The sequence below is a fragment of the Vanacampus margaritifer genome, chromosome 20 (genome assembly GCF_051991255.1).
Source record: "Vanacampus margaritifer isolate UIUO_Vmar chromosome 20, RoL_Vmar_1.0, whole genome shotgun sequence".
NCBI classification, from domain to species: Eukaryota; Metazoa; Chordata; class Actinopteri; order Syngnathiformes; family Syngnathidae; genus Vanacampus; species Vanacampus margaritifer.
In genome coordinates, this window is record NC_135451.1 from 9,819,594 (window position 1) to 9,843,230 (window position 23,637).

At 40.6% G+C, this 23,637-nt stretch overlaps 5 protein-coding genes and 1 long non-coding RNA gene across 12 annotated transcripts; 4 read left to right on the top strand and 2 right to left on the bottom strand.

Moving 5' to 3' along the window:
- Positions 1 to 132: 132 nt before the first annotated feature.
- On the bottom strand, positions 133 to 7,849 carry LOC144040168 (uncharacterized). 2 transcript variants are annotated; one of them, XR_013289660.1, is made up of 4 exons: positions 7,783 to 7,849; positions 3,301 to 3,469; positions 1,004 to 1,096; positions 133 to 589 (listed from the first exon to the last, which is right to left on the bottom strand). It is a non-coding gene; the product is annotated as an uncharacterized LOC144040168 (long non-coding RNA). The 2 variants fall into 2 exon arrangements; XR_013289661.1 differs by lacking the exon at positions 7,783 to 7,849 and adding an exon at positions 5,160 to 5,254.
- On the top strand, positions 797 to 4,350 carry rgs9bp (regulator of G protein signaling 9 binding protein). The gene is made up of 3 exons (XM_077554095.1): positions 797 to 1,293; positions 3,170 to 3,476; positions 3,563 to 4,350. Exons 1-3 carry the CDS (start codon positions 1,198 to 1,200, stop codon positions 3,940 to 3,942), a joined length of 783 nt encoding a protein of 260 aa, XP_077410221.1. The 5' UTR covers positions 797 to 1,197; the 3' UTR covers positions 3,943 to 4,350.
- mcur1 (mitochondrial calcium uniporter regulator 1) lies at positions 4,847 to 7,196 on the top strand. The gene is made up of 9 exons (XM_077554094.1): positions 4,847 to 5,188; positions 5,580 to 5,687; positions 5,777 to 5,880; positions 5,946 to 6,047; positions 6,116 to 6,157; positions 6,245 to 6,316; positions 6,395 to 6,448; positions 6,547 to 6,661; positions 6,878 to 7,196. Exons 1-9 carry the CDS (start codon positions 4,942 to 4,944, stop codon positions 6,931 to 6,933), a joined length of 900 nt encoding a protein of 299 aa, XP_077410220.1. The 5' UTR covers positions 4,847 to 4,941; the 3' UTR covers positions 6,934 to 7,196.
- On the top strand, positions 7,479 to 10,935 carry dph2 (diphthamide biosynthesis 2). Its single transcript, XM_077554093.1, has 7 exons — positions 7,479 to 7,682; positions 7,835 to 8,001; positions 8,086 to 8,198; positions 8,310 to 8,530; positions 8,803 to 9,468; positions 9,542 to 9,721; positions 9,815 to 10,935. Exons 2-7 carry the CDS (start codon positions 7,852 to 7,854, stop codon positions 9,934 to 9,936), a joined length of 1,452 nt encoding a protein of 483 aa, XP_077410219.1. The 5' UTR covers positions 7,479 to 7,682; positions 7,835 to 7,851; the 3' UTR covers positions 9,937 to 10,935.
- Positions 9,756 to 17,516, bottom strand: ncf2 (neutrophil cytosolic factor 2). 6 transcript variants are annotated; one of them, XM_077554092.1, is made up of 16 exons: positions 16,288 to 17,516; positions 12,889 to 13,035; positions 12,619 to 12,701; positions 12,442 to 12,550; positions 12,217 to 12,351; positions 12,030 to 12,137; positions 11,871 to 11,930; positions 11,502 to 11,545; positions 11,218 to 11,359; positions 11,069 to 11,134; positions 10,932 to 10,986; positions 10,599 to 10,857; positions 10,417 to 10,522; positions 10,156 to 10,276; positions 9,983 to 10,085; positions 9,756 to 9,914 (listed from the first exon to the last, which is right to left on the bottom strand). In XM_077554092.1, the coding sequence occupies exons 3-15, from the start codon at positions 12,624 to 12,626 to the stop codon at positions 9,994 to 9,996; spliced, it is 1,305 nt and encodes a 434-aa protein (XP_077410218.1). In that variant the 5' UTR covers positions 12,627 to 12,701; positions 12,889 to 13,035; positions 16,288 to 17,516; the 3' UTR covers positions 9,756 to 9,914; positions 9,983 to 9,993. The 6 variants fall into 6 exon arrangements, with proteins under 6 accessions (XP_077410218.1, XP_077410217.1, XP_077410216.1 ...); XM_077554091.1 differs by lacking the exon at positions 16,288 to 17,516 and adding an exon at positions 13,725 to 15,050; XM_077554090.1 differs by lacking the exon at positions 16,288 to 17,516 and having other exon boundaries at positions 10,599 to 10,747; positions 10,814 to 10,857; positions 11,072 to 11,134; positions 12,889 to 13,704.
- On the top strand, positions 14,012 to 23,205 carry garem (GRB2 associated, regulator of MAPK1). Its single transcript, XM_077554085.1, has 6 exons — positions 14,012 to 14,357; positions 15,609 to 15,749; positions 15,837 to 15,967; positions 16,047 to 17,249; positions 17,320 to 17,474; positions 18,636 to 23,205. The coding sequence occupies exons 1-6, from the start codon at positions 14,237 to 14,239 to the stop codon at positions 19,483 to 19,485; spliced, it is 2,601 nt and encodes an 866-aa protein (XP_077410211.1). The 5' UTR covers positions 14,012 to 14,236; the 3' UTR covers positions 19,486 to 23,205.
- The last annotated feature ends 432 nt before the right edge of the window (positions 23,206 to 23,637 follow it).

The window sequence follows — 23,637 nt, forward strand, 5'->3', positions numbered from 1 at the left end:
TCTGGTTTAAGTGCAACCATAATTGCAACAAGGCCACATTGTATGTAAAAAAAAAAAAAAAAAAAAGGTTTTTAAAATATTTAATTGATGCATAAAAACATCTGAAAATGTAATAAAAATCTGCACTTGGTGTTAAATGTTTCAGAGTTTATTTCAATTCCCAAAGTGTATTTTTGACGCTGTCTGATTTAATTTAGTGTTAAACCAACTTTACAATATTCAACATAAGCTCCACCCACTTGTAACAAATTGGTGAAATTGCTAGTATACTTCACTCAAATGTCTTTGGCATTGATGTTACACTTAATTTACTTAAGTTTGAAATTTAGTTTTCCAAACGTCAAAATGGAACGTTGAGAGGAACCAGTTGAGGTGGCTCGGGCATCTGGTTCGGATGCCTCCTGGACGCCTCCCTGGGGAAGTGTTCCGGGCATGTCCTACCGGCAGGAGGCCCCGGGGATGACCCAGGACACGCTGGAGAGACCATGTCTCTCGGCTGTCCTGGGAACGCCTTGGGGTCCCGTCGGATGAGCTGGCTGAAGTGGCTGGGGAGAGGGAAGTCTGGGCTTCCCTGCTAAAGCTGCTGCCCCTGCGACCCGACCCCGGATAAGCGGAAGAAGACGGATGGACGGACGTCAAAATGGGCCAAACAATTCCTAAACGGTTTTCTTCCATGTCTACTGTTCTGTTTTCATTCAATTTGGAAGCACATTGCCTTCAAGTTGAGCGAAAGAGACCTCTAGCCAGTTGAGTTAGGAATGCAACACCCCCCCCCCACCCCCCACCCCCTTGGCGAAAGGACAGTTGTGCTGGAGACGGGCAGCTGCTCTCGTCTTCGCGCGCAGTGACAGTTAATGAGATTACCGTTGTTGGCTTTATCCCGCCTTGGTGCAAAGGGGTCAATCACGGGATTAGCATCTTGCTGAAGTTACATCATTTTATTAGCCTCTTTATTCTCTCTCATCATTTTCGCACATTTTGTCGCCCTCCAAAGCATACTTACATGTCTACGGATGACATGACCGGCGTATCGAGTCGGAATATGGTGATGCGTCGCTCTGCTGCTTTGGACCTGAACCCTGACTGGATCTTGAAGCTGTGAATGAAACATCTCGTGAGGAAAAAGGAGCAACCTGCACAGTGAGGGGCGGCAAGCCAGGACGTCGTTTTGTGTCCGATACTTGGCAAGTCGTCCTCATGCCACTTGTAAATAACAAAGTTGGAGATGATAACGCACTTGGCACAAACAAGGCTGAGGCTGATGCCAAAGCTCTGGTGGATTCTTTGATTAAGGTAAGCTTAATTCTATTACAGTTAACTCATTGACTGCCATTGACGGCTATAGACGTCAAAAATTCATTTGAACTATTTCTATTAGTTTAACATTTTCCCCACTTTTGTTAAGAGTATGGAAACCTAGAATTTTTTTATTGTATTAGAACAGATATAAAATGTGTGATTAATCGTGAGTTAAATAGTGAAGTCATGCGATTAATAAGATTAAAAATGGTAATCGCCTGATGCCCCTAATTTTTTATATATATATTTTTTTAAGATTATTAAAAACTGGAAAAAAATAATTACAATTATTTTTATTTATTTAAAAAAAAGAAAAGATTATTAAAAATTAGGGGTGTCAGGTGATTAAATTTTTTAATCGTAATTAATCGCATGACTTCACTAGTTAACTCACGATTAATCAACATTTTTATATCTGTTCTAAATGTACAAAAAAAGTTCTCTAGGTTTTCATACTCTTGTTAACAAAAGTGGATTTTTTTTTTAAACTAATAAAAATAGTTCAAATGAATTCATGACGTCTATATCCGTCAATGGCAGTGAATGAGTTAATGTGTGAATTTTTATTCCTATTTTTGCATATACAACATTTTTTTTTTCAACTTGCTTCAAAAATTTACGCCACCCGGTTCATTTTTTTCCTCATTCCACTAACCTAATTTCTAATTTGATCATTTTGGATCTCTTTGTAGGTAGACCATACATTTAATGCCACAATACTTCAGCAAAAACTTGTATAAACTCTCCAAAATCAACACCAAATGTGAAATATGTTTTTTCCTTGACTCGGATCTAAGTGACAAAAGCAAGAACAACACAAGCAAGTTCATCCCTGTGGCGAAAACAGCACTCTCACTGAATAGGATTTCTTGCTTGGTTGCATCTTTGTGCTCATTCAAATATCTAGGTTGCGGTACATTTGCGTTAACCTACATTTTGCGTTAACCTACATTTTGACCATTATAACACTATAGATAATACTAAGGTGAATTTTTCGCGAGTATATAAGAAATATGTTGTAATAAACCAATAAGATATTCATAGATGAAGCAAAAAGTCTACTGTTTACCTCAACTGTTGACTGAAAGTGACGTCAACGTGCCTTCGGGCTCGCATTGCCAACTTCACGTGAGCCAAGAAGTTCGCAATGTGCACCCGAGGGCACTATGATATCAATTTAAACCGACAGCAGAGGGCGGTACAGGACTAAATGGCAGAGATTGTTGAAAATGTATGTATTAATATGTAGGGGCGGGCTATTGAATATATAAACACTAGGGGTGTCAACATTAGTGTGTTCATTTTGAGTTAATTTAAAGGCCCTTTTAACGCCGCTATTTTTTTTTTATCACGCGATTAATGACCGCCCCTTACTTGTAAAGTCTGTACTGGGGGGATTCCAGTAGCAACGCAGCAGACACGTGCACGTCAAAATGTAGCAGTAGTAAATTGAATAATAATGCATATATTTGTGAAGACTGGGGTCAAGTTTTACAATTTTAAAAATGAGCAGAATTTCGCAAGTTACTTCGAATATGAAAAAAAAGTCTCAATTATGCCATCTAGTGGCAGAAAAATGACCAACACAAATCAATGTCACTTGTTTTTTACAGTACTTTTTAATTTTAACTCAATTTTATGAATTATTATGAAATTGCAGTATCAATAACTGAAAGATGAAGCCATATTTGTATTAGTTAATTTTTTTCCACTTTTATGTTAAGAGTATGAAAAAATATTTTATTGTATACTATTTAAAATGAGTGATTAATCAATTGTTAACTATTGAACTCATGCAATTAATTAAACACTATTTTTCAATGTGAATTTTTGAAAAGGCAGGATGTAATTATTATTTGACTTGCTGCAGGTGGTCGCATGCTATCGACATTTAGCGTCATGCGTCGGCGGCTGCACTGACAGCTTGCAGCTGCGAGATGAGTTGAGGCAAACGCGAGAGAGGGCCCGGAAGTTGGCCACGACCATCTGCCAACATCTCACCTTGCGTCTCCGTGACAAGAGCCTCCCCGTGGAGCAGCGCAAGGAGACGGAGCTCCTTTGGGTGGCCTTCTCGTCCAGCCTGGAGCTCCTCCACGTTGACATGTGCAAAGTTCACAACATGGGAGACATCTTCGCTCTTGCGGCGTCGACTAGTTTAGTGCAAACTGGCCTGCAAGGTAGACAAAAAAAAAAAAATATATATATATATATTTTTTTTCATTTTTGTTTACAATATTTGGTTATGCTTTTGGTCCTCACGCAGGAGGGAGCAGTGAAGTGGCTGCTCGAGCCCTCAGTCTACCAGACCTGAACCGGGCTCTGAACTCCAACCTCCTGGATGGCCTTGAGAATCAGGAGCGCAAGACCATGGAGCAGGACATCAGCCAAATTGACCACATGATGGTTGACATGGAAACGAAGGTGAACGTGCTACGCTGGACGGTGGAGCCCCAAGGGCCGCTTAACACCGAACCACTGGGCAGCGCTGACAGCGCCTCCCTGGCTTTGCTCTCGTTGGACGAGGAGCAGCTTGCTGGACAGAGGCCTGTAGGCCAGCGCGGTCGCATTGTGGCGCTCTTGTTGCTGTGTGCGGTCATTTTGGTGGCAACCACTTTATGCGTCTGTATCTTCTTCTTCTCATGAGTACAAATTTTTTGTCAAAACCTGTGAACCTCAATAACTGAGTTGGGTAAAAGCAGTCTAAAACTGTTTTCAAGTAAGAATAATTGAATCATTTAAAAACTGTATGTTAGTGTGCAAATGAGTATGGAGCCCCGTTTAAGCTTGTTGTCCAGAATGATGCCAAAGTAACTGTAGTTTGTAAAAACGTGAGTATTCTCCCCGTTGATAACTGTCATTTGATTGTAGCTTTCTTACATGTATGGAAATTTATTTGGTCTCATTAGTATTTCTAAAAATTAGTCTAAAACTGGTCATTGATCTACCTCCCCATGCTGTAGCAGCCTCATTAAAGCTGCATATTTAATAAAGTGCCTGCTTGGTAAAAATGCTAGTGCATGTACATAAAACAAATAAAGGAGTGCAAACACATCCTCGTGAGGAAACTGTGAATATTGTCATGAGATTAGACAGGAATTAGCCCGCTCTGATATGTTGGATTTGCTGTTTGAAAGCAATCTATGTTTGTTTGTATGTTGATATAATGGAGAATTCAGAACATCCGGGCATTTCTGATATTTCCGCAATGCAACGCTTGACGCTTCCTGTGAAACGCGACGGCATTTTTTGGATTTTGCCTGTGACTATCATACAAACCAGGCAGATTGTTATAGCAGTCAAATGACATGTCGTCACATTTCAAAATCAAATTAATCCTCACAAGTCAAATTACAACGCCCCAAAGTCCAATGCTTTTCACCGAGACCGCCATTTTGACTTGTCTATTTCATTTATAAGTATTTCTCAATGTATGTAGTTTGTCCATTTGATAGAAAGTGAAATTGTCCACCATTTCTGGAATGACAATTTATTATATATATATATACAGTATATTTTCCCTCACGTCTATTTTTCTTTTCTTCTGAAAGGCCAAAACGGATATAGGTTAATGTTGACGTTTTGAAAGGCGGAAGTAGTTTTGTTAAAACTTTCCTGGCAGAGTTTCATTTTAACGTTTTCACAATGGTGCTCAAACAATGTCATGCGCGACTCAACTTTTTCCCACTAAGCCACAATGAAAAGCGGTTAAGCCTAGCAACAAGTGCAGACCGAGTGAGCTGTAGCAGACGTCTGGCTTCCAACATTTCATCTACCAAACCTAGTTGGCCACAGTTCAAATCCTCGGCAAATTGCGTGACTTCATCTGACACTAACCGAGTGAGGAGACACGCTGGGCTCACCTTCAGACACATGCGCCTGTCCGGAAGAGGTGACGTATACGTACTTTGTTATTCATTATTTCAAATATAAATGTGGCCAAATTTTGATGTGGAAGTATGACGTAATAGTGACGATTTCGTGTTGTTTAAAAAAAAAACTTTATTGGTAAATTCTATGTACAGTGTGTCCTTTAGGAGTGTCTCCTTCAGCGGGGGCGTTCATACAGACCATTTTGCACACTACTGCATGCTTACAAACAACCATGATTCTTTTGTTGAATGTTTTCAGGAGAACCTTTAACCCAGATCTGAGTCTGTATTTACATAATGGCCTCCACCATTTGTTCCTCCCATTTTTTTTCCCAGTGCACCTGACAACAACAACAAGTCATTTGAGCAAACTTTAAATAAAAACTTACATGTGATCAACCTTCCTTTCAGAGAACAGTTCCGTTAGCCCCATCCAGCATGACTGGCAGCCTGATGTTCCTAAAGTCCGGAAGCTGTTCTTTGACACTCATGCGGTGGTTCGACTCCTTGAAGAAAACGGTAGGAGCCGTCGCCGCTATTTTCACTTTATTACTCTGCTTTATGGATTGACGCTGCAATGTTTTTTGTTTTTTTTTTACCACTAACAGGCTACACTACTCAACAAGCTGAAGCGTTAGTTAAGGTGCTCTTGAAGATGACGAACTCCACTATGGACACCATTTATAGTGACATGGTTACCAAAGTACAGCAGGTATAAGACAATTTGATGGATACAACTGACAGTCTAATTTCATATGGATTGTGTCCTTTCTTTAGGAAATTATGATGCAACGTGTGATGTCTCAAATAGCAGCCTTAAAGAAGGACATGGTCATTCTCGAGAAAAGCGAGTTTTCTACGTTACTGGCAGAGAATGAGGTAATCATACCACAGACATAAACCAATCATATGACCCAAGATGAGTATTCAACATATTTATGTTTCAGAAATTGAAGATCCAGCTCTGGCAGCTGAAGGTGCAACTAGCTGTAAGTAAGAATATGTTGTAATTGTTTACTGAAATGTTTAGACATTATGTTTTGCATACATGGTATCTATCCGTTGTTGTCTTTCAGGATGTGATGAATAAAATACGTTCAGACACAATGTTGGACATGAATTTAGAGAAGAGTCGCGTGAAAGAACTGGTAATTATTATTTTTTCCACTTCAAATGGCAGATGCCCACATAGGTAAAATGTCATCCTCATCCATTTTTATTTTCAGAAAGCAGACCATGAAAGGAAGCTTATGGAAACACGGACCGAAATTCTGGAAATGGTTTGTACACATAACAGTATCACACTCTTTGTCACTACAAAATCATTTTACTACCCACAATAGTGCCTTACTTTTATTTTATTTTTCCTTTGTAACAGACTGCTGAGCAAGATCGCCGTCTAACTCAGACCAACATGAAAATTGACACGGAAGTGGCGGGTTTGAAAACCATGCTAGAGTCGCATAAATTGGACACTATAAAATATCTTGCAGGTCAGACATGACTTTCAATATATTGGCAAATATCATTGCAATTTCCTTTGTAAAGGCCCATTGTTATAATCAGATTTTACTCCAGAGACCCAACTCGTACTGTTTGTACACCAACAATTGAAAAAAAAAATCCTTATTTTGTGCTCTATATGTTAAATATAAATATAGATTGCATTTAAATACATTATAAACTAATTGCTATTTTCTCCCTTCTAGGTTCAGTGTTTACCTGTCTCACCGTGGTCTTAGGTTTCTATCGTATCTGGATGTAAAGAAGCATATTCAGCTCATTCACTTTTATCACCGGACATACATTTGATGGACTCGCAAGGACTGCAGCAAATAATGTTTACAAGCATTATTACAACCACTTAAGAAATGTGTGAAAAGAAAAGTTTATTTTGGTTGTGTATGGAACTTATTTATGGTGGTTGAGCTAGGCTTCCACTTCATTGAATGTTGACATATTTCAATATTGTTTTAACTGTCGGTTTGTGTAGTTATAAGTGTAATAAAGTTATTCATGTATAAAGCACCAGTTTCTATTGGTCAATTATATTTAAGTGGTTATGGCGGGTGTGTTACAACAGTAAGCAGTGCGTCAACTTCTTAACTACAGAGCAGCATCTCAGATGGCTTAAAATTTTGCTTAACCACAACACACGTGGTGTAACTGTGTGCCTAATTGTGATGACCTCAAAATGTCCTATTGCAGAAAAAAATATTTCTACAGAAAACACGGTTAGCCCAAAAATCTAAAACAATCAATTCGAAGACTGTACGTACGATGCTTTTATTTTGAAACGAAGTTGAACCGGAAGTGTAAAGACTACCGGAAAAGCAATATCTTTGGTAACACATGTCCGTATGCTGTACATAAGTTTTCGCCGTCGAACTTGATGTCATTTAATTCTAATATTACCCAAAAATGTAACTGTTATTAATGCGTATTGTGTCACACGACAACTGGGAATATATGGAGTACAGTTAGCTTGCGGCTAAGCTAAAATTGCAACAGGACGTAAGTAATTTGACAAAGCGTCATTTTAACGATATATAGTTCATGACACAATTATAATTCGACGGCGTGAAGGTTGTGTGTGGTTATTGATTAAACTTACGATTCTGAACGTCTTTAAAAACGGACACGTTGGTGTTGTGCCATCTTCACAGGTGCTGTATCAGTAGTCATGGCTGATGCGTTCAGTAGCAGCTCGGAAAATGTAATACAGCGTCAGGTTGACGTCCAGGAGACGACCAGAACTCCTCTGGAAGAGCTTAATGAGTTCTATCAACTTCAGAAGACCTGCGACTTTGTTTGTCAGAATCACTTCAAGAAGGTGGTGACACTAAACACATTTTATGCCTCAATTTTATGAAACTGACATAAATGGAGCATGTTTGTTTCTTTTCATATTTCCAAGGTTGCTCTACAGTTTCCCGATGAACTCCTGCACGATTCGAGCGCAATTGCAGCTGAGATAGAAAGAATTACTCAAGCCAAGGTGTTCATTTTAGGGGATACATCCTATGGCAGGTAATTGCCTGAAATATTTCAGTCTGTTTGGGGCCCTTTAAAAAAAAAAATAATAATAATAATTAAAATGGAATTGGGATTTCCCACGTGTTGTGTTTTTGGTTTGTCCAGTTGCTGTGTGGATGAGGTGGCAGCAGAGCACGTTGGAGCAGATTGCATGGTGCACTACGGTCGCGCCTGCCTGAGCCCGTCTAAACGTCTGCCCCTCATGTACGTCTTTGAGAAAGCAAGCATAGACTTGGACAAGTGCAACTCAGCCTTCAGAGAACTGCACACCGACACACAGGCCCACATCCTCATCCTGTATGACGTCAGATACACACATGCTATCGGTAAGCACATAAAAGGTTGGGATTGGGTTTATCTCGATGTCCCGAAATCTGATTAATAATTTGCTTACTTACCTTTTAGTAGTTGCACACAGGAAGAGGTGAAAACGTATCTTAGATTAAGGTGTGATGGATGACTTGTGAAGGAATCTACTGTAAAGACAGAAGTAACATTTGAATTGATATATTACTATTAATTCAGAGGCAGTTCTGGTAGATTTTCTTATTAAAACGAACAAATATAATTCATCCGTTTTTTTTTCTCCCATCCCCAGATAATCTGGTGACTCTGTTGTGCGAAGACTACCCAAACGTCGTTTTGTCACAGCTTGTCGTAGAAGGCGAGCAGTGTTACAGCCACGGCCGGAGTAAAAGCGAGCCTGATGCGGAGAAGGGTTCGATTCACTTCGGAAGGCAGTTACGTCTGAAGAGTGGACTGAGCATCCAAGATTACAATTTATTCTACGTCGGCCAGGACGGACCAACCTTGCGGAACTTCATGATGACGTGGAACCGTTGCGCCTTCTCCTCCTTCGACCCCGTGACATCTACGGGGAGGGTGGAGTCGGCCGGCGTCAACCGTGCGCTGATGAAGCGCTTTTACGCTATCGAGAGGGCGAAGGATGCCAACGTGGTGGGCATTTTAGTGGGCACTCTTGGCGTGGCTGACTATCTGGCGATAATCCAGCGTCTGAAAGAGGCGATCCGCGGCGCCGGCAAGAAGAGTTACGTGTTCGCCATGGGGAAACTCAACGTGCCCAAGCTCGCCAACTTTCTCGAATTGGACATTTTTGTTTTGATTTCGTGTCCGGAGAACTCGCTGTTGGACTCGAGTGAGTTCTACCGACCCGTGGTGACGCCATTTGAGATGGAAGTGGCCTGCAACAGGAACAGGGACTGGTCTGCGGAATACGTCACCGACTTTCGACATCTCTTGCCAGGTTTGGATCCATTTTACAAATCATCAGTTTGTGACATCATTCGTGTGTGATAATCTTTCTATTTTATCTCTAGGTGGGCAAAATTATGTGGCTTTGGCAGACGGGGAGGAGGAACACGAGGAGACGGACGTGTCTTTAATCACCGGAGCTCTGAGGAGCAACAAGCTGCACCGCGACCACGCAAATTCCTCGTGTAGCTCTTCACTGGTCGTCAGGAACCCGACGCTGACCGTGGCCAACACCAACTCTGCTGGTAACATGTCATTTAAAACACGACAAGACATGTCTTGATGATTTTGTTTTGTTTGTTTATTTACGTTAACTTGTTGACTTTTGTCTTTTTCAGCATCGTTTCTGGCGACTCGGAGCTGGCGCGGCTTGGAGCAGAAGTTGGGCGAGACGCCCGTGGGGAAAGCTGTGGAGGGCAGGAGAGGCATCGCTATCGCCTATGAAGAAGAAGGAGCGTAGTTGTAACAGTGGGATTTTATTGTGACATAAAATGGACTGCATTTACATTTGCGGACATCACTGGTCATTCGCAGGACGTTTCTCCACAAAGGATGCAGGAAAGATGCCAGTGTTTCCATTAGACTGTCCTTCCAACCAGTCCTGGTTAACTGCAGTCAAAAAAAATATATAATAATTTGATCATGTCTGAACAGTTAAAACCAAGGGATGGTTTCTTACTTTTCGAGATGAGTGTGATTTCATCCCCGGGATTAAAACTAAGATCCTCGGGATTTGTTGACTCGTAGGAGTGAAGCGCCACCAAAACGATGTCATTGTTCAGTGGCTTTACTGAAGTTTGCTAAACAAGAACATGAAATGAATTTATCCTCAGTGACTGAACACTGAAGTCGTCACAGATAACAATATATATTTGATGATTTATGATCGCCCGGCTTCATTTTAGCGTGTTTCCACACAGTTCAATTTCAATGTACTCACTTCTTTGGTGCTACACCACAACGTGAGATGTTTGCTTTGAACGCCACTCCAAACGCTTTCCATGTCTGTATCTTCACTCATGGCACTTGTTGCATCTGATGTTAACCTACATTGAACACAAATTTGCATTTCATCGCGGAAAACGCCAGAGTAATGTTCCGTATGTATGAAGTGTACCTTACCTCAATGTGACTGACAAGGAAGAGATGTTGAGTTTTTTACCGATCTTTTCGACCAGCGTCTTGTAAGTGGAGCCACTTGCTAGTGACACGGCAAAGTTGAACGTGTGATACACTTTGACGATACACGAGTTGTCCGCAGGCTGGCTTTCCTGAAGCGAGGAAGCATTTAGAGAAGTCTTTGTACACGCACTTTTGTTGTTTTTCTGATTGCATACCTTCTGTTGTAAGTCTTCACTGCTGCTTTCACCACGAACAAGACCTTCAAATATATTTGTTTTTCAAATATGAAAGAGCATTTATATTGTCAGTTATGTTCTAATAAACAATGCTTACCTTGTTTCCTTTCTGGCCTGGTTGGTGGTATCCGACTCGGAGGTTCTGATCGTTCCTGGTTTGCAATGACGATTCATTCGTTAATCAACAGCCAATAAATGTTTTGAATAGGATTTAGATGGTAACGTGGGCCTCACCACCTTCTGCAGACCGCCCAAGGACATTTCCAAACGTTCCAGGTAATTATAAGGAACAAGTCCTTTCTGGATTTAAATCATAGTTCAAATGGATCATTGATAACATTTTGGGTATAAAGTCAACTATTAATGAAGGGCAGCAGTCTCACTCTTCCGTTGAAGATGACGGAAGCCCAGTTGTCCGACCCTTTCTGCAGGACAAAAACAATGTTGCCCGGCACAACAGCCAGCTCATCGCTCGTCTCTGGAAGAAACTCGTAGAGCACCACGTGGGGGTCTCCTTCCAAAGCCCTTAAAGAGAGGTTGTCAGAACGCACTTAGCATAAAGGAACTGCATTGTAAACACTTCCATTACATTACATCTAGGCAATTTGATTAATAGTTAATGTGAGAAGATGTTGCAATTTTAAATTTTTTTTTTTTACATTTTTACCTCAGAACCTCAGGCTCCTTTGGACCTGAAGGTTCCTGTTCAACCTGTATGAAAGAGAGGGGGCGGGGGGGGGGGTCAAAAATATATACTACTGGGAAACTATCCTGTGGACGATAAAAACACTGTCATCAAATATTAATCCTAACTGTGAAATAGGTTTGATAGGGCATCATGGATTGGGGCTGCTTTGTTACTTCATGACCCGGACAGACTCTTATCATCAATGGTAAAATGAATCCCTTTAATACTTGTAATACTGAACTCAACATTGAGAAAATTGGATTTAGTTGTGTCTAGTGACTTAGAAGATCATATCACATTTTACGATCTATCTTATGCAGCATCCTCACAGATGAGTCCATTTAGTACCTGTGGCTGTAATGGGGCAAATCCAGAGAACTGATCCTGGGGAACAACAGAGGCAACCACCTAAAAATAAACATGACATCCAAGATAAATGGTCAATTAAGTTTAAGCTTGATGATTAAAAAAAAAAAAAAAAAAAAAAGTTAGTAGAGGATGCGTTACCTTGGCTTTTCCCAAGTAGTCCTTTTTCTCCAGTTCAGCAACATAGTGCTTATTCGGTCTAAACAGAACACTGGATGGGAATTCAACTGCCTTAAAAACTTTTTGTTTCTGGTGAAATGAAAGCAAGGGTTCATTTACAACGGTCAGCGAATCTTTTTTTCTTATATCGAGAACGTGAAGAACATACCAGGGTAGACTGCATAGCTCTGTTGATGATGTTGACCTTGGCGTCCGTTTTGTATTCCAGAGCCTTGGCGAGGTTCTTCTGGGCTTTTTCCCACTGACCCAAGTGAGCCTCAGCCAGGGCCATGTTGTGCAGGACCTGGTGAATGACACGAAATGGCATCATAGAGCTAAGGTTCAAATTGTAGGTTATTTTTTACAGCTTAATGTACGACTGACACTTTCTTACCTCGCATGCATATAACTTGTATCTGAGCCCGAGCACTTTATAATCAATCAGCTGGTTGCCCCTCAGAGCCTTGAGGGCAAGTTGGAAATCGCCAACACACTCCTCGTACCTTAAAAGCAGCACATCAGCTTTGGTTACTTGAGAGAAATAAAAATGGAAGGGAATGTGTCGCATCACCTTTCCATTTTATAAAAGGTGATCCCTCTCTGAAAGAAGGCGACCGCCAAATGCTCGTCCTTGCATATGCTGCTGTCGAAGGCCTGAGACAAAGACAAATCATGCGTTACTTCCTTCGGAAACAAATGAGAAATGACAATCACTTCTTCTTTCTCGGTGACTTGCACTTTCAACCCTATATAATATCACAGTTTGTTTTCAGATTATACAAACTAGACTTTACAAAATAAATATCAGCAATGTAATGTTTTTCACAAAGACACACTGTACCTTTTCAGCAGCATCCAGATTTTGGTTCAGAAGCTGGAGACAACCGATGTTGAAACAAATTTTGGAGTTTGGCTGGTGGATGGCCAGGAAAATCCTGAGCGCTTCAGTCAAATCATTTCTGTCCACACACGCAATAGCGTCGTCCCACTGGCGTAAAGTGTCCAAAAACGACATTGTTTGTTACTGGGTACGACTACAAAGTGTGGTCACACAGAAAATGAAGAGAGCTTCTCTGATTTGTACATCCAAAACCAGGAAGTGATGACATTCAGAGTTGACACACAGTACTGCATCATCTACTTTGGCAATTCGTATGGTCGTGACAAGTTATTAAAATGGTAAAATATATTTGACAGAGAGAGAGAGAGAGAGAGAGAGAGAGAGAGAGAGAGAGAGAGACACACACACACACACTACTAATCAGAGCAATTAGTTTGATATAATTTCTGCTGAGTCTATAGCTTACTTTTCCCCTGTTCCTCTATGGCTTAAGTTTTTTATTTTATTTATTTTTATTTTTTACTTCAGAGGTCTCAGTGATTAGCAAAAGAAAGAAAAGCTTTTAACAATTTAACGACTGTCAAAACAACAAAAATCATGCAAAAACAGTTTGACAACTTTTTAATTTGTTATATTTATACATTGGTCAACAAAATGGAGGGTCACAAAAAAACACACACCTTTTTGGTGGGTGCTAAAGAGCTATAGTTGTTTTATAATATTTGGAATTACTTTTACAACAGCTACACGCAGGGGAAAAAAATTAACCATAGATTATTCAAAAGTCATTTAGGGTGGAAAATATCCTTAATTTATAGAATGACCCATATACTTACCAGACAAATCTTGTTTACGTTTCTCCATGAACACTAGTAGTTTAGTTGGCCTCTTTGATTTTTGACCCTAACATAGAGCTTCCGGTAAATAATAAACTCAGTAATATAAAAGTTATTTGTCGTAATTCATTACAAAAATGGGCTGTGACTGTAATTAAATATGTTGTACGCTATATTATAGCAATTACAGCAAAACGTTACACCGAAAGTGCGTCTGAAAGCCACAAGTTTAATCTCTTATTTTGTAAGAAAATGTACGCATTTCCGTTATTCATCTAGCTGTCGTTGGTAACTAAACAAACATGGCTCTGCTTCATTATTAGATTTCGGATTTTAATTCCACGTAAAGAGATGAATCGGCAATATTATGCAGAAATTAAGAGGCATCGCGCCAAATACAAAGCCGTAAATGGCGTCTGGATGCATTCGTTGGTTTGATGAGCGCTGTGTAGCCTTGTGTGATCGTGTTTACACTTAGCTAGCCTTCCTGTGGGCTAATGTAAGCTAACAAGATGGACCTTGGAACAATGTTGTACAACAATTTAAAAGATGTTACATGGAGTACGACGGCCTTGCCATTAGATCAACTCGTCAGTTCTTACAGGTTGCCTCAGATCGTTAAGCTGGACAACGGTCAGTGACTTTTTGGCCGCTCCAAAAGTGTTCGGAGCTAACTCTTCTTTTGCTTGCTACTAACTACGAGTTGTGATTGTGCCATTGCAAACTCAGTCCTATTGTTGAGATTGTAATATGCGTTTTGTTTACTGTCCAAGATACGGGCACATATGACAAAGCCCTGTAAATAATGTGTTATTTTTTTGTATGTGGGTGTCTGTAGAAAAAGTAATGACTGCCGTTGAGTGTTGATGACAGCTGCAGATGCACGATTTGCAACACTTTTGAGATTGCATACATTTGATTGCCCAGGCATGGCAAATAGCCACTAAATGGGATTACGTCAGCATTTACCGCGTGGCACTGATTATCAGTGGAGCAGCTGACTATAAAGGTGCTATCAATAAATTAGAATTATTACACAGATTTACATTTCATAGTCCAGTATAAAAAGTGATAAATAAATACATACAAATAAATAGTCAAGTAGGTTCTAATTTTTTTTTGCACAAGCCAATTCCAATAAATTTCTATATTAACAATCATTTTATTTTTTCATGTAATCAGATTTGAGGTGATGAATTTTGGGTGTTTGTTAGCTGTAAATTATAATCCTCAAAATTATATTTTAAAGAAATTATAATAGGTCACTCTATGTTCAGTATTTGAATTGAACTGCTGAATGAACATTTTCAACAATATTCTAAGGCAAGTTGTCAAAACGTTTTACATGAAGTACCACCTAAAGAAAATACTTGGCTTGTACCACAATCATGACCAACATTAAAATACAGTCGCTTAGTAGGCCTACTGTGTATTCAAAGTTGAGGTAGAGATTTTATTAATAAAAAGTATACATTATTTAATATTGTCAGTCACTGTAACATTATGCACATTTTCAATATTTATACTGTGGTTAAATATATATGGGGGGGGGGGTGCATAAATAATACAATTAAAATGTTAATTTATTTTATTTATTACAACAACAACAAAAATGTTAACTTAAATATTAAAATACAAATAACTGTAACAGAATCAGTGGCAACTTAAGTTAAATACAAATGTACTGTGTACTTAATGTCTTTTCAAACAGACTAGCAAAACGTGTCTATCATTATGGCAATACATTGTTCATATTTCCTGATTTAGTTAAACTAAAAGGCGTGGTTACATGGAATTACTTCTTGTTACAATCACCGCAATGTTAGGAAGTACCTTGGACAACAATTGGTCCTTGTGCGTAAATGACTTGTTTTTTTCTTCCAGGCCAGTTGGTCGAAGAACTCCGGGACAATGACTACCTCTTGATTCATTCCTGTCGTCAGTGGACAACTATTACTGCTCACAGTCTGGATGAAGGACACTACGTTATTGGACCTAAAATAGAAATCCCTGTTCACTATGAAGGTAACATGATGATATACAAATTTTCATTTCCTTGTGTTTGGAAATGATAAATAACTAGGTTTAAACATTTTTTTTTTTCAACTTTAGGTCAGTTTAAGCTGCTGGAACAGGACCGAGATGTTAAGGAGCCTGTGCAATACTTCAATAGTGTGGAAGAAGTGGCCAAAGCGTTTCCTGAAAGGGTTTACGTCATGGAAGAAATCACGTTCAATGTTAAGGTGTGGCTAATGGTTCAAATAGGATAACTTGATTATGCAGACGTAATGTTTAAGAGTTGTACTGTGTCATTTCTTGTAGATGGCTTCAGGAGAATGTAACGAAGATACTGAAGTTTACAATATAACGCTAAGCACCGGTGACGAACTGACATTAATGGGCCAGGCCGAGATCCTCTACGCCAAGACCTCCAAAGAAAAATCCAGATTCAACACTATTTTCAAAAAGATCGGCAAGCTCAACTCCATCAGTAAGATGGGTCGCGGCAAGATGCCCTGCTTGATCTGCATGAACCATCGCACCAATGAAAGCATCAGCTTACCTTTCCAGTGCAAAGGCCGCTTCAGCACGTGCAGTCCGCTGGAGCTCCAGATGCAGGACGGCGAGCACACCATCAGGAACATCGTGGAGAAAACGCGGCTGCCGGTCAACGTCACGGTGCCCAGCGGGCCGCCCCGCAACCAGCACGACCTCCACCTCATCCGCGAGGGCCACCGCTACAAGCTGGTCAACATCCAGACCAAGACGGTGGTCGTGTGCTGCGTCCTGCGAAGCAACAAAATCATCCCCATCCATTTCCCGTTCCACTTGGCGCTTCCTCGGTTTATAATTCCGGAGGAGCTGCTGCAAGGTGAGCTGTGGCTGGACACCATGGTGCATCGCTGGTTCTCCTTCTGCCAGGAGCAGTTCGACATCGACGACTACTCGCGCGCCGTGCGCGATGTGCGGACGGACTGGAACGACGAGGGGAAGAGCCCGAAGAAGCAGAGCGGGGGCGGGAACGGCAATTGCTGCGGTGGCGGAACCTCTAACGGGTGCCCCAACAGCATGCAGATCCCCAGCTCGCTAACGTACGCCCGCGACGAACTGACGCAGTCCTTCCACCGGTTATCCGTGTGCGTTTACGGCAGCAACCTGCACGGCAACAGCGAGGTCAACTTGCAGGGATGCATGAGCCTCTGCGGCGATTGGGCGCTTCTGCCGTCCGACAACGTCCCGACCGACTCGGCGGAAAACGAAAGCTTTACCGCGGAAACGTTGGACTGCCCCAACCAGCAGGCGTCCCTCATCAAATCCGACGTCCCCTATGAGGAGTTGTGGTTGGACAACTTAAAAAAACAGACCTCAAAGTCATCTTTAAGTGAGGGTGTTCAAGTTCTCAACAACGGTTGCGCTACCACAACAACAGCGACGCCGGCTTGCCCGCTAACGTGCCCACTCGGCCCGGTTACCATTCCCGATGTTGCGCTCATGCCGCCGCCAGTCCCGCCCAAATCTGAAGCTGTGAGTACCACCTGTTAAACTCACTGTCTTATTTGTGCTGCCAGTTTCTAAACATGTCCTAAATTTCTAGGTGAAAGAAGAATGCCGCCTGTTGAACGCGCCGCCGATTCCGCCGCGTAGTTTGAAACAGATGCCGCCTGTCCCCATGCTGTCGAAGCCTCGGCAGCAAGAGACCCGCTCGCCAAGTCCGACCCTTTCCTACTACTCCTCCGGCCTCCACAGCATGTAAGAAGCCGCATTGTGATACATACTCATTTACTACAACCAGAGGAGGCAAATCCAGGTCTAGAAAGTAAAAACCCTGCCACAGTTTGGCTTTAGCCCCTGATGGTAGCTAGCTAGCTAGCTCCCTAGCAGGTAAACCAGCACCATGGGAGCAAGCTAGCTAGCACCTGGGGCTAAAGCCAAACTGTGGCAGGGTTTTTACTTTTCTGGACCTGGATTCGCCACCTTTGACCACAACCTTGGGCACCGTGGCACTGTTTTCTTGTTGCTAAGTGCAGTGTGAAAAAGATAGCATTTTTTTCTTTCTGTGCTCGCTAATTCAGGCAGTGAATTCAATTAAATTCATACAGCGGATTTCATATCAAATTTTTTTTTTTTACATACGTCACATTGTTAGTTAAAAATGGGGCATAATGAGCTAGTTTGGTGTTCAATAATTAAAAAAATAGAGTAATTAGACGCAAAGTCAACCCTAAAATGTCTTTACAATAATATGTTCTATGCAGCCCCACTATTCTAAACATGGTATTCTGATAAATATTGCGTTTGTGGAATATAAATCAAGCAGGAAAATCAGCCCTTTTTTTTATCTATTTCAGGTGGCGGACGTTTTGTCACTTGCTGTTGACTGAAAATAACATCACAGTTGCTCAATCGACAGGTAACGACCAATCACGGTTCAGCTTGCGAATGTCACATGACCAAACTCAAGAAAACGTGAGCCGTGATTAGTCGTTACTCGTTACCTGAGCAACTGTGATGTCATTTTCAGTCGACAGCAAGCAACAAAATGGCCGCCCCCCGAAATGGATAAAAACAGGTGGATTTTGCTGCTTAATTCATATTCCACAAATGCTGTTATTGTTTTCATCAAATTACCGCTAATTGCTATTAGTTTTCGCAAAATCTCATAGAAAGTTTCAATTTTGTAATATTTCCTCATCAAATTTGTATGAAATTGACTGGAAATTTTCCACCCTTTGGCAACCCTAACAATTTTGTGACATGTTTTTACTGTTTAATCTCTGATGTTGATTATATTGCTATGCTAGAATAAAATGTAATTGCACATCCACTACAGTAGGTGGCAGTAGCTCCTCTAATAATCAAAAATTAATTGAGAAGTACTGGTCCTAATCTATCCCCCCCCCCACCCCCCAGTAGTGGATCGTGCGAACAAGAGGCATCCGACCCGCCAGAGAAAAGCGGCGTGTGCTACCCGTGTAAGTGGTCCCACCCCGCCAGCGGCGAGCCAAGCGTCACGTTGCCGAGCAGCTTGGACGGGATGTCCTCCAGGCTGTCTTGGCCCAACAACTTCAGCGGAGGAGATTGTCGCGCTTTGGACGACTTCCTCCCCGCCGGCTGCCGCAGCTACTACAGTTACCCGAGAAACAGGTCCACGAGCAACCCCAAAACCTACAGCCTGGTCGACTTTGATAGTCGAGACCAGGCGCACGGCCGCAAAAGCCTCAGGCTGCGGAATGAATCCCGAAGTAAGTCCTGCACCAAATCGTCCAGTTACAATTCGGGAATGTACAGGGACGAACCGATGGACGAACGCAACACTAAGCAGAGCCTTTCTTGTCCCATCCTTCCGCCAAGAACAGCAAAGTCAAACAGCTTGAAGAAGAGTTCAGAGTTTGCATTTGGACCCGCCTGCGACAGTCAGCAGGACTCGTCAACTTCCTGCCTCGTTACGCAGCAGGAACAGGGAACACAAGACCCGAGTTCCACCTCCAACCGGGAACCCGCTAGCTCAATTTCGGGGTCTTCCTCCGCACATTGGCAGCCCCCGCCCAGCCTGGCCGGCCTCTCTATAGAACAAGTGTCCAAATCCTTGAGATTCATCGGCCTGCCCGACGACATCGCTTCCCTTTTTGTTTCGGAGAAGATCGACGGGAACTTGTTACTACAGCTCACCGAAGAGATTCTCTCTGAGGACTTCAAACTGAGCAAACTGCAGGTGAAGAAACTCATGCAGTTTATTAACGGATGGAGACCCAAGATATGACTAGAACGGGGAGCACCTTTTGATAAACTGGATATGCTATGCAGTATGCACTCCTTAGCCACAATGTGACCTTATTTCCCAGTCACTACCACATTGTTGTGGCACCCTTCCTATCACCCTTTAATATCTGAGACTGCTATTTGTAAACCAGATGGAATCATTTAGCACTTTTTATTGGGTCTTTTTTTTTTTATGTTAGCAACATTGTTTCTTTTTGCCTCTCCTTCAAGTTGAAGCCAACAAATGTAAAAAAACAAACAAAACAAAGGTGTAATCATTGATGCGACTGGCACATGGAGGAAGAGTATCTGCGAAAGAAACCAAAAGATATCGGACTGCTACATTTTGGAACACATTTAGCGCAAGCTAGGCTCTAGCGCATTGAGCGTATAGGTTCTCGGTAGCGTAACCAAACTATCACCCGAACAACTTACGGGGTACACGCGTAAAGATTTTTACCATCTCGACAGATTTTTAGAATGCAAAACCCACGCATGAGAAGGGAAAAAAGTGTTCTTACTGCTCTTAGTGAGAGAGCTTTAGGTTCGTAAGTTGACTAGTAAAAAAAATAAATAGAAGTGGCTAGGCTAACCGTTAGCTTATCTAGTAACAACATTGCACTTGCTTATTTACAACTGTTTTCCAAGCAGACAACAGGAGAATTTTTCTGATTCATCTTCCTGAGACTTTGATCCGACAGGAGGAAAAATACGCAATTTCGGCCTTAACTCTTTGACTGCCAAAAACGTTAAATAACGTTTAGTAAAATCTTATGGAGGAGTGCCAAAGACGTTAAAAGACGTTTTTTTTTTTTTCAAAACAGAGGTGAAACTAACCATTTTCTATTGTTGATTACTGAAAAACGGAATAAGGTAGAAACAAACTTTTTTTTCTGATGAAAGATGAGAGTCCAATCTTTCATTTGGTAGTATGTGTGTTTCCATAGTCCAAACACATAATTTTCTGTGGACCTTGAAAGATCAGTCAAAAATGCTTAAATCGGCTGGCACCCACGGCATCCCATTTCTGAAAACGTCTGGCAGTCAAAGAGTTAATCAGAATGTGCGTACCCCACTTTTTAATTCACTACGCACCTCCTTAACCATCTTGATTGAATGTAACCCCCGATGTCCCTCGAGCCCAATGGGAAAATGCTCTCAATGAGGTAACCACACCCCGCTTTGTTTAACAGTTTTGGCATTGCCGCCATGGGAACCCCATTGTGTTCACTTTCTTGTCATGTTGCAAATGTATTACGGTGCAATCGATTAAGGGCTACTTTGATTACGATTCTTAGTCTTTTGTTCTGTTGTCATGGCAGCGACATAACCCAAATTTCTATGAGTCAGAACTGTTAACTGTTGATAACACAAAAGTAAAGCCAAAACTATATTACAACTACATTTAAGCGTTTTTTGGATAACTTCCATGTGCTAGTAGCGTACACTTTTTTTTTTGCTTAACTGCGCACTAGTTGACAACTGTATGCTACTGGTAATACTAGTGACATGGTAAAATTCTACTAGGTGTATATCTAGCACTTCATTGGCAGTACTAGTAGTGCATAATGGTACAAAAAACAATTACTAACTAGTAAGATGTTTTGCTAAATTGTCTTTAGAGTGAGGACAAGCTTAACTGGCATTAAGATGGATATCAAGGATATTGAATAAATGCTCAAATGGCTCTCTTTATTGCAGGCCGGGCAATTAGGCCATTAAATTAAATTTCCGATTTTAATCCGTTTTTCATGCTTTTGCCTTTAGGGGAAAAAACACATCACAATGACCATATTGAAGTTTTTCCCCTTCTGGCATTTACTGTATTTCTACTGCTTATTTTTTTCTCCACATCTAATGAAATACGTTTAGCTTACAACAGTTAAAAGATCTGGATGGCGATCAATCAAGTTAATAAGTTCGTAGTCCGAGTGTTCCACACTGCCGTCTAAATTGTGCCTTTTATTAGAAAACTCACTCGATGACTAACCTCTCCCCTGTAGCTAACATCTAAATCGGACTAACATAAGCAAAATATGCATCATGCACTTTTACTGCCGTTACAGTTCAATTAAAGAATCAAAAACAAAAACATAGGCCTAACTTTCAGAAGATGAAATGCACTTCAAGGTTTTATTTCCCCCCCCTTATTAACTAAAATGGTACGTCGTCGTCCTCTGTGGATTAATTGTGCTGTGATGAAAAGAATGGACATTTCATTTTGGCTAAACATTTTCTTTGTGCCGTCTTGGGATGAGAAACTCGACATTGGTATTGATTGATGGGTGTATTTTCTAAGTCAATATGAGAATAAATGTATGGTTTTTTTGTTTTTATCGAGAAAGGCTACATGATGAGAATGCAACCTTTTCAAGTAAAAACCTTGTAACTATTTGGATAAACATTGCTCGAAGTTTTTCAGTGAATAACAGAGCTTCCAAATACCCCCCTCACCCCCCAATAACAAAAAAATAAAAAATCTAATGAGTATATGCAGGGTAAATGCATTAGACTTTATTCTCATAAAATTATGCCCTTTTTCTTTGTAGAATTATTTTTGGGTTCAAATTTTAATTTGACTTAGTTTTTTCCCCTCCCCCGTTTGGCCGTAGTACTTTTTTCTTCTTCTCAATACTGATGAAATAATGATTCACATCGGTACGACACATTTTATTTCTTAAGTTTTGATTGGGTATAAAAGGTATTTATACAATTCTTTTCCTCTGTACTCATCAGACCATTCAGAATGAAGGCGCCCCTCAACGACAATATTTACACAGGATCGACTCTTTTGTTTCCCCTTAAGTGTTACATGCTTATTTTGACTTTTCTAATATGCAAATATATTTTTTTGTGATTACTAATGTAAAATATTTTTTAACAGAAAAAAAGCTTGGTCTTTTTTTTTATTATTATTATTTTAAATTGCTTTAATTTGTATTGTTTGTAACCTGGTGTGATTTATGGGTTCCACAGCCACACATTTGTAGATAAAGTGAAAATATAGCAGCCTCAATTAAATGACAGTTAATAAATATCAATAAGGTATTTTTTTTTGTTTCCTGAGACCTTTGTCACAATATTTGTACTTTCAAAGGAGACATGGCATGATGGTTATCGTCCTATGCAAGTGTGGAAAGCATTTACTCTATAACTTTGATATCCAGCTAGTGTCTGCTTTTGTCCTCACTAGTAAGAAACGTGTAGATGTCAACTCGTGCATATAATGTACTTGTGCTACTAGTGTGCCAAAGTCATACAGTAGTGCAAAAAATGTTAGTACTTAGACAGTCGTTCTATAAGTGTGCTGAATTGTCTTCCAGTAGTGAGATAAATACATGGACCATTAAAATGGATATCAAAGATACGGAAGAAAAAAAAAATACGGTAACGGCTTTTCATAACGCAACAGCCATCACATGAAGGAACAAAACAAAACAATACTGTACTGTACTCTATTAGCGCCACCATTTGCAAATGAGTACTATACTAAGGTGTTACGAATGTACATGCCAAAGATATTTTTTCCAAATTAGTCATATTACTTGAAGAACTGATGTATGTATGGACTGAAAACTCTGTGCACGGAAGAGAGAAATAACAGGGTTTTGTTACATTTTGGAAATGTAACGGTGGGATATTACTGAAGACTTCAGTTGTCTTTCAACATGCTTTGTTTCGCTATTGCTGATTGTATTACCCATTAAATGAATTAACAGTACTCTATCGGTGTTCTGTTGAAATGATGTAGACACTAGAGAAAAATTTTTGGTATCTGGTTTTAAATTTGTATAGAAGCGTACAACTGCTAATGTGGAGTAAACATTCTTGACAGGCAAATACACATTTGCAAATACGTTTAAGCTTGAACGTACTAGCAAATTGTACATTCAAACGTATTTGTAGGCTAAATGCTAAAAACAGCATTTTCTCCCATAATGCCATGGGATATTGACTTGAAAATGAGCAACAACAACAAAAAAAAAAGCTATTTTTTAGCATTTGGCCTACATTATACTAATACGTAAAAAAAAAATAAGTGAGCAATGTTTATGAAGAAACGTGATTTATTATGTTTGGAGTACATGATTTGCTTTCATCATTTTCTCCCATAATGCCATGGGGTATGTGCCTGCGGAAGTGGCATTATGGG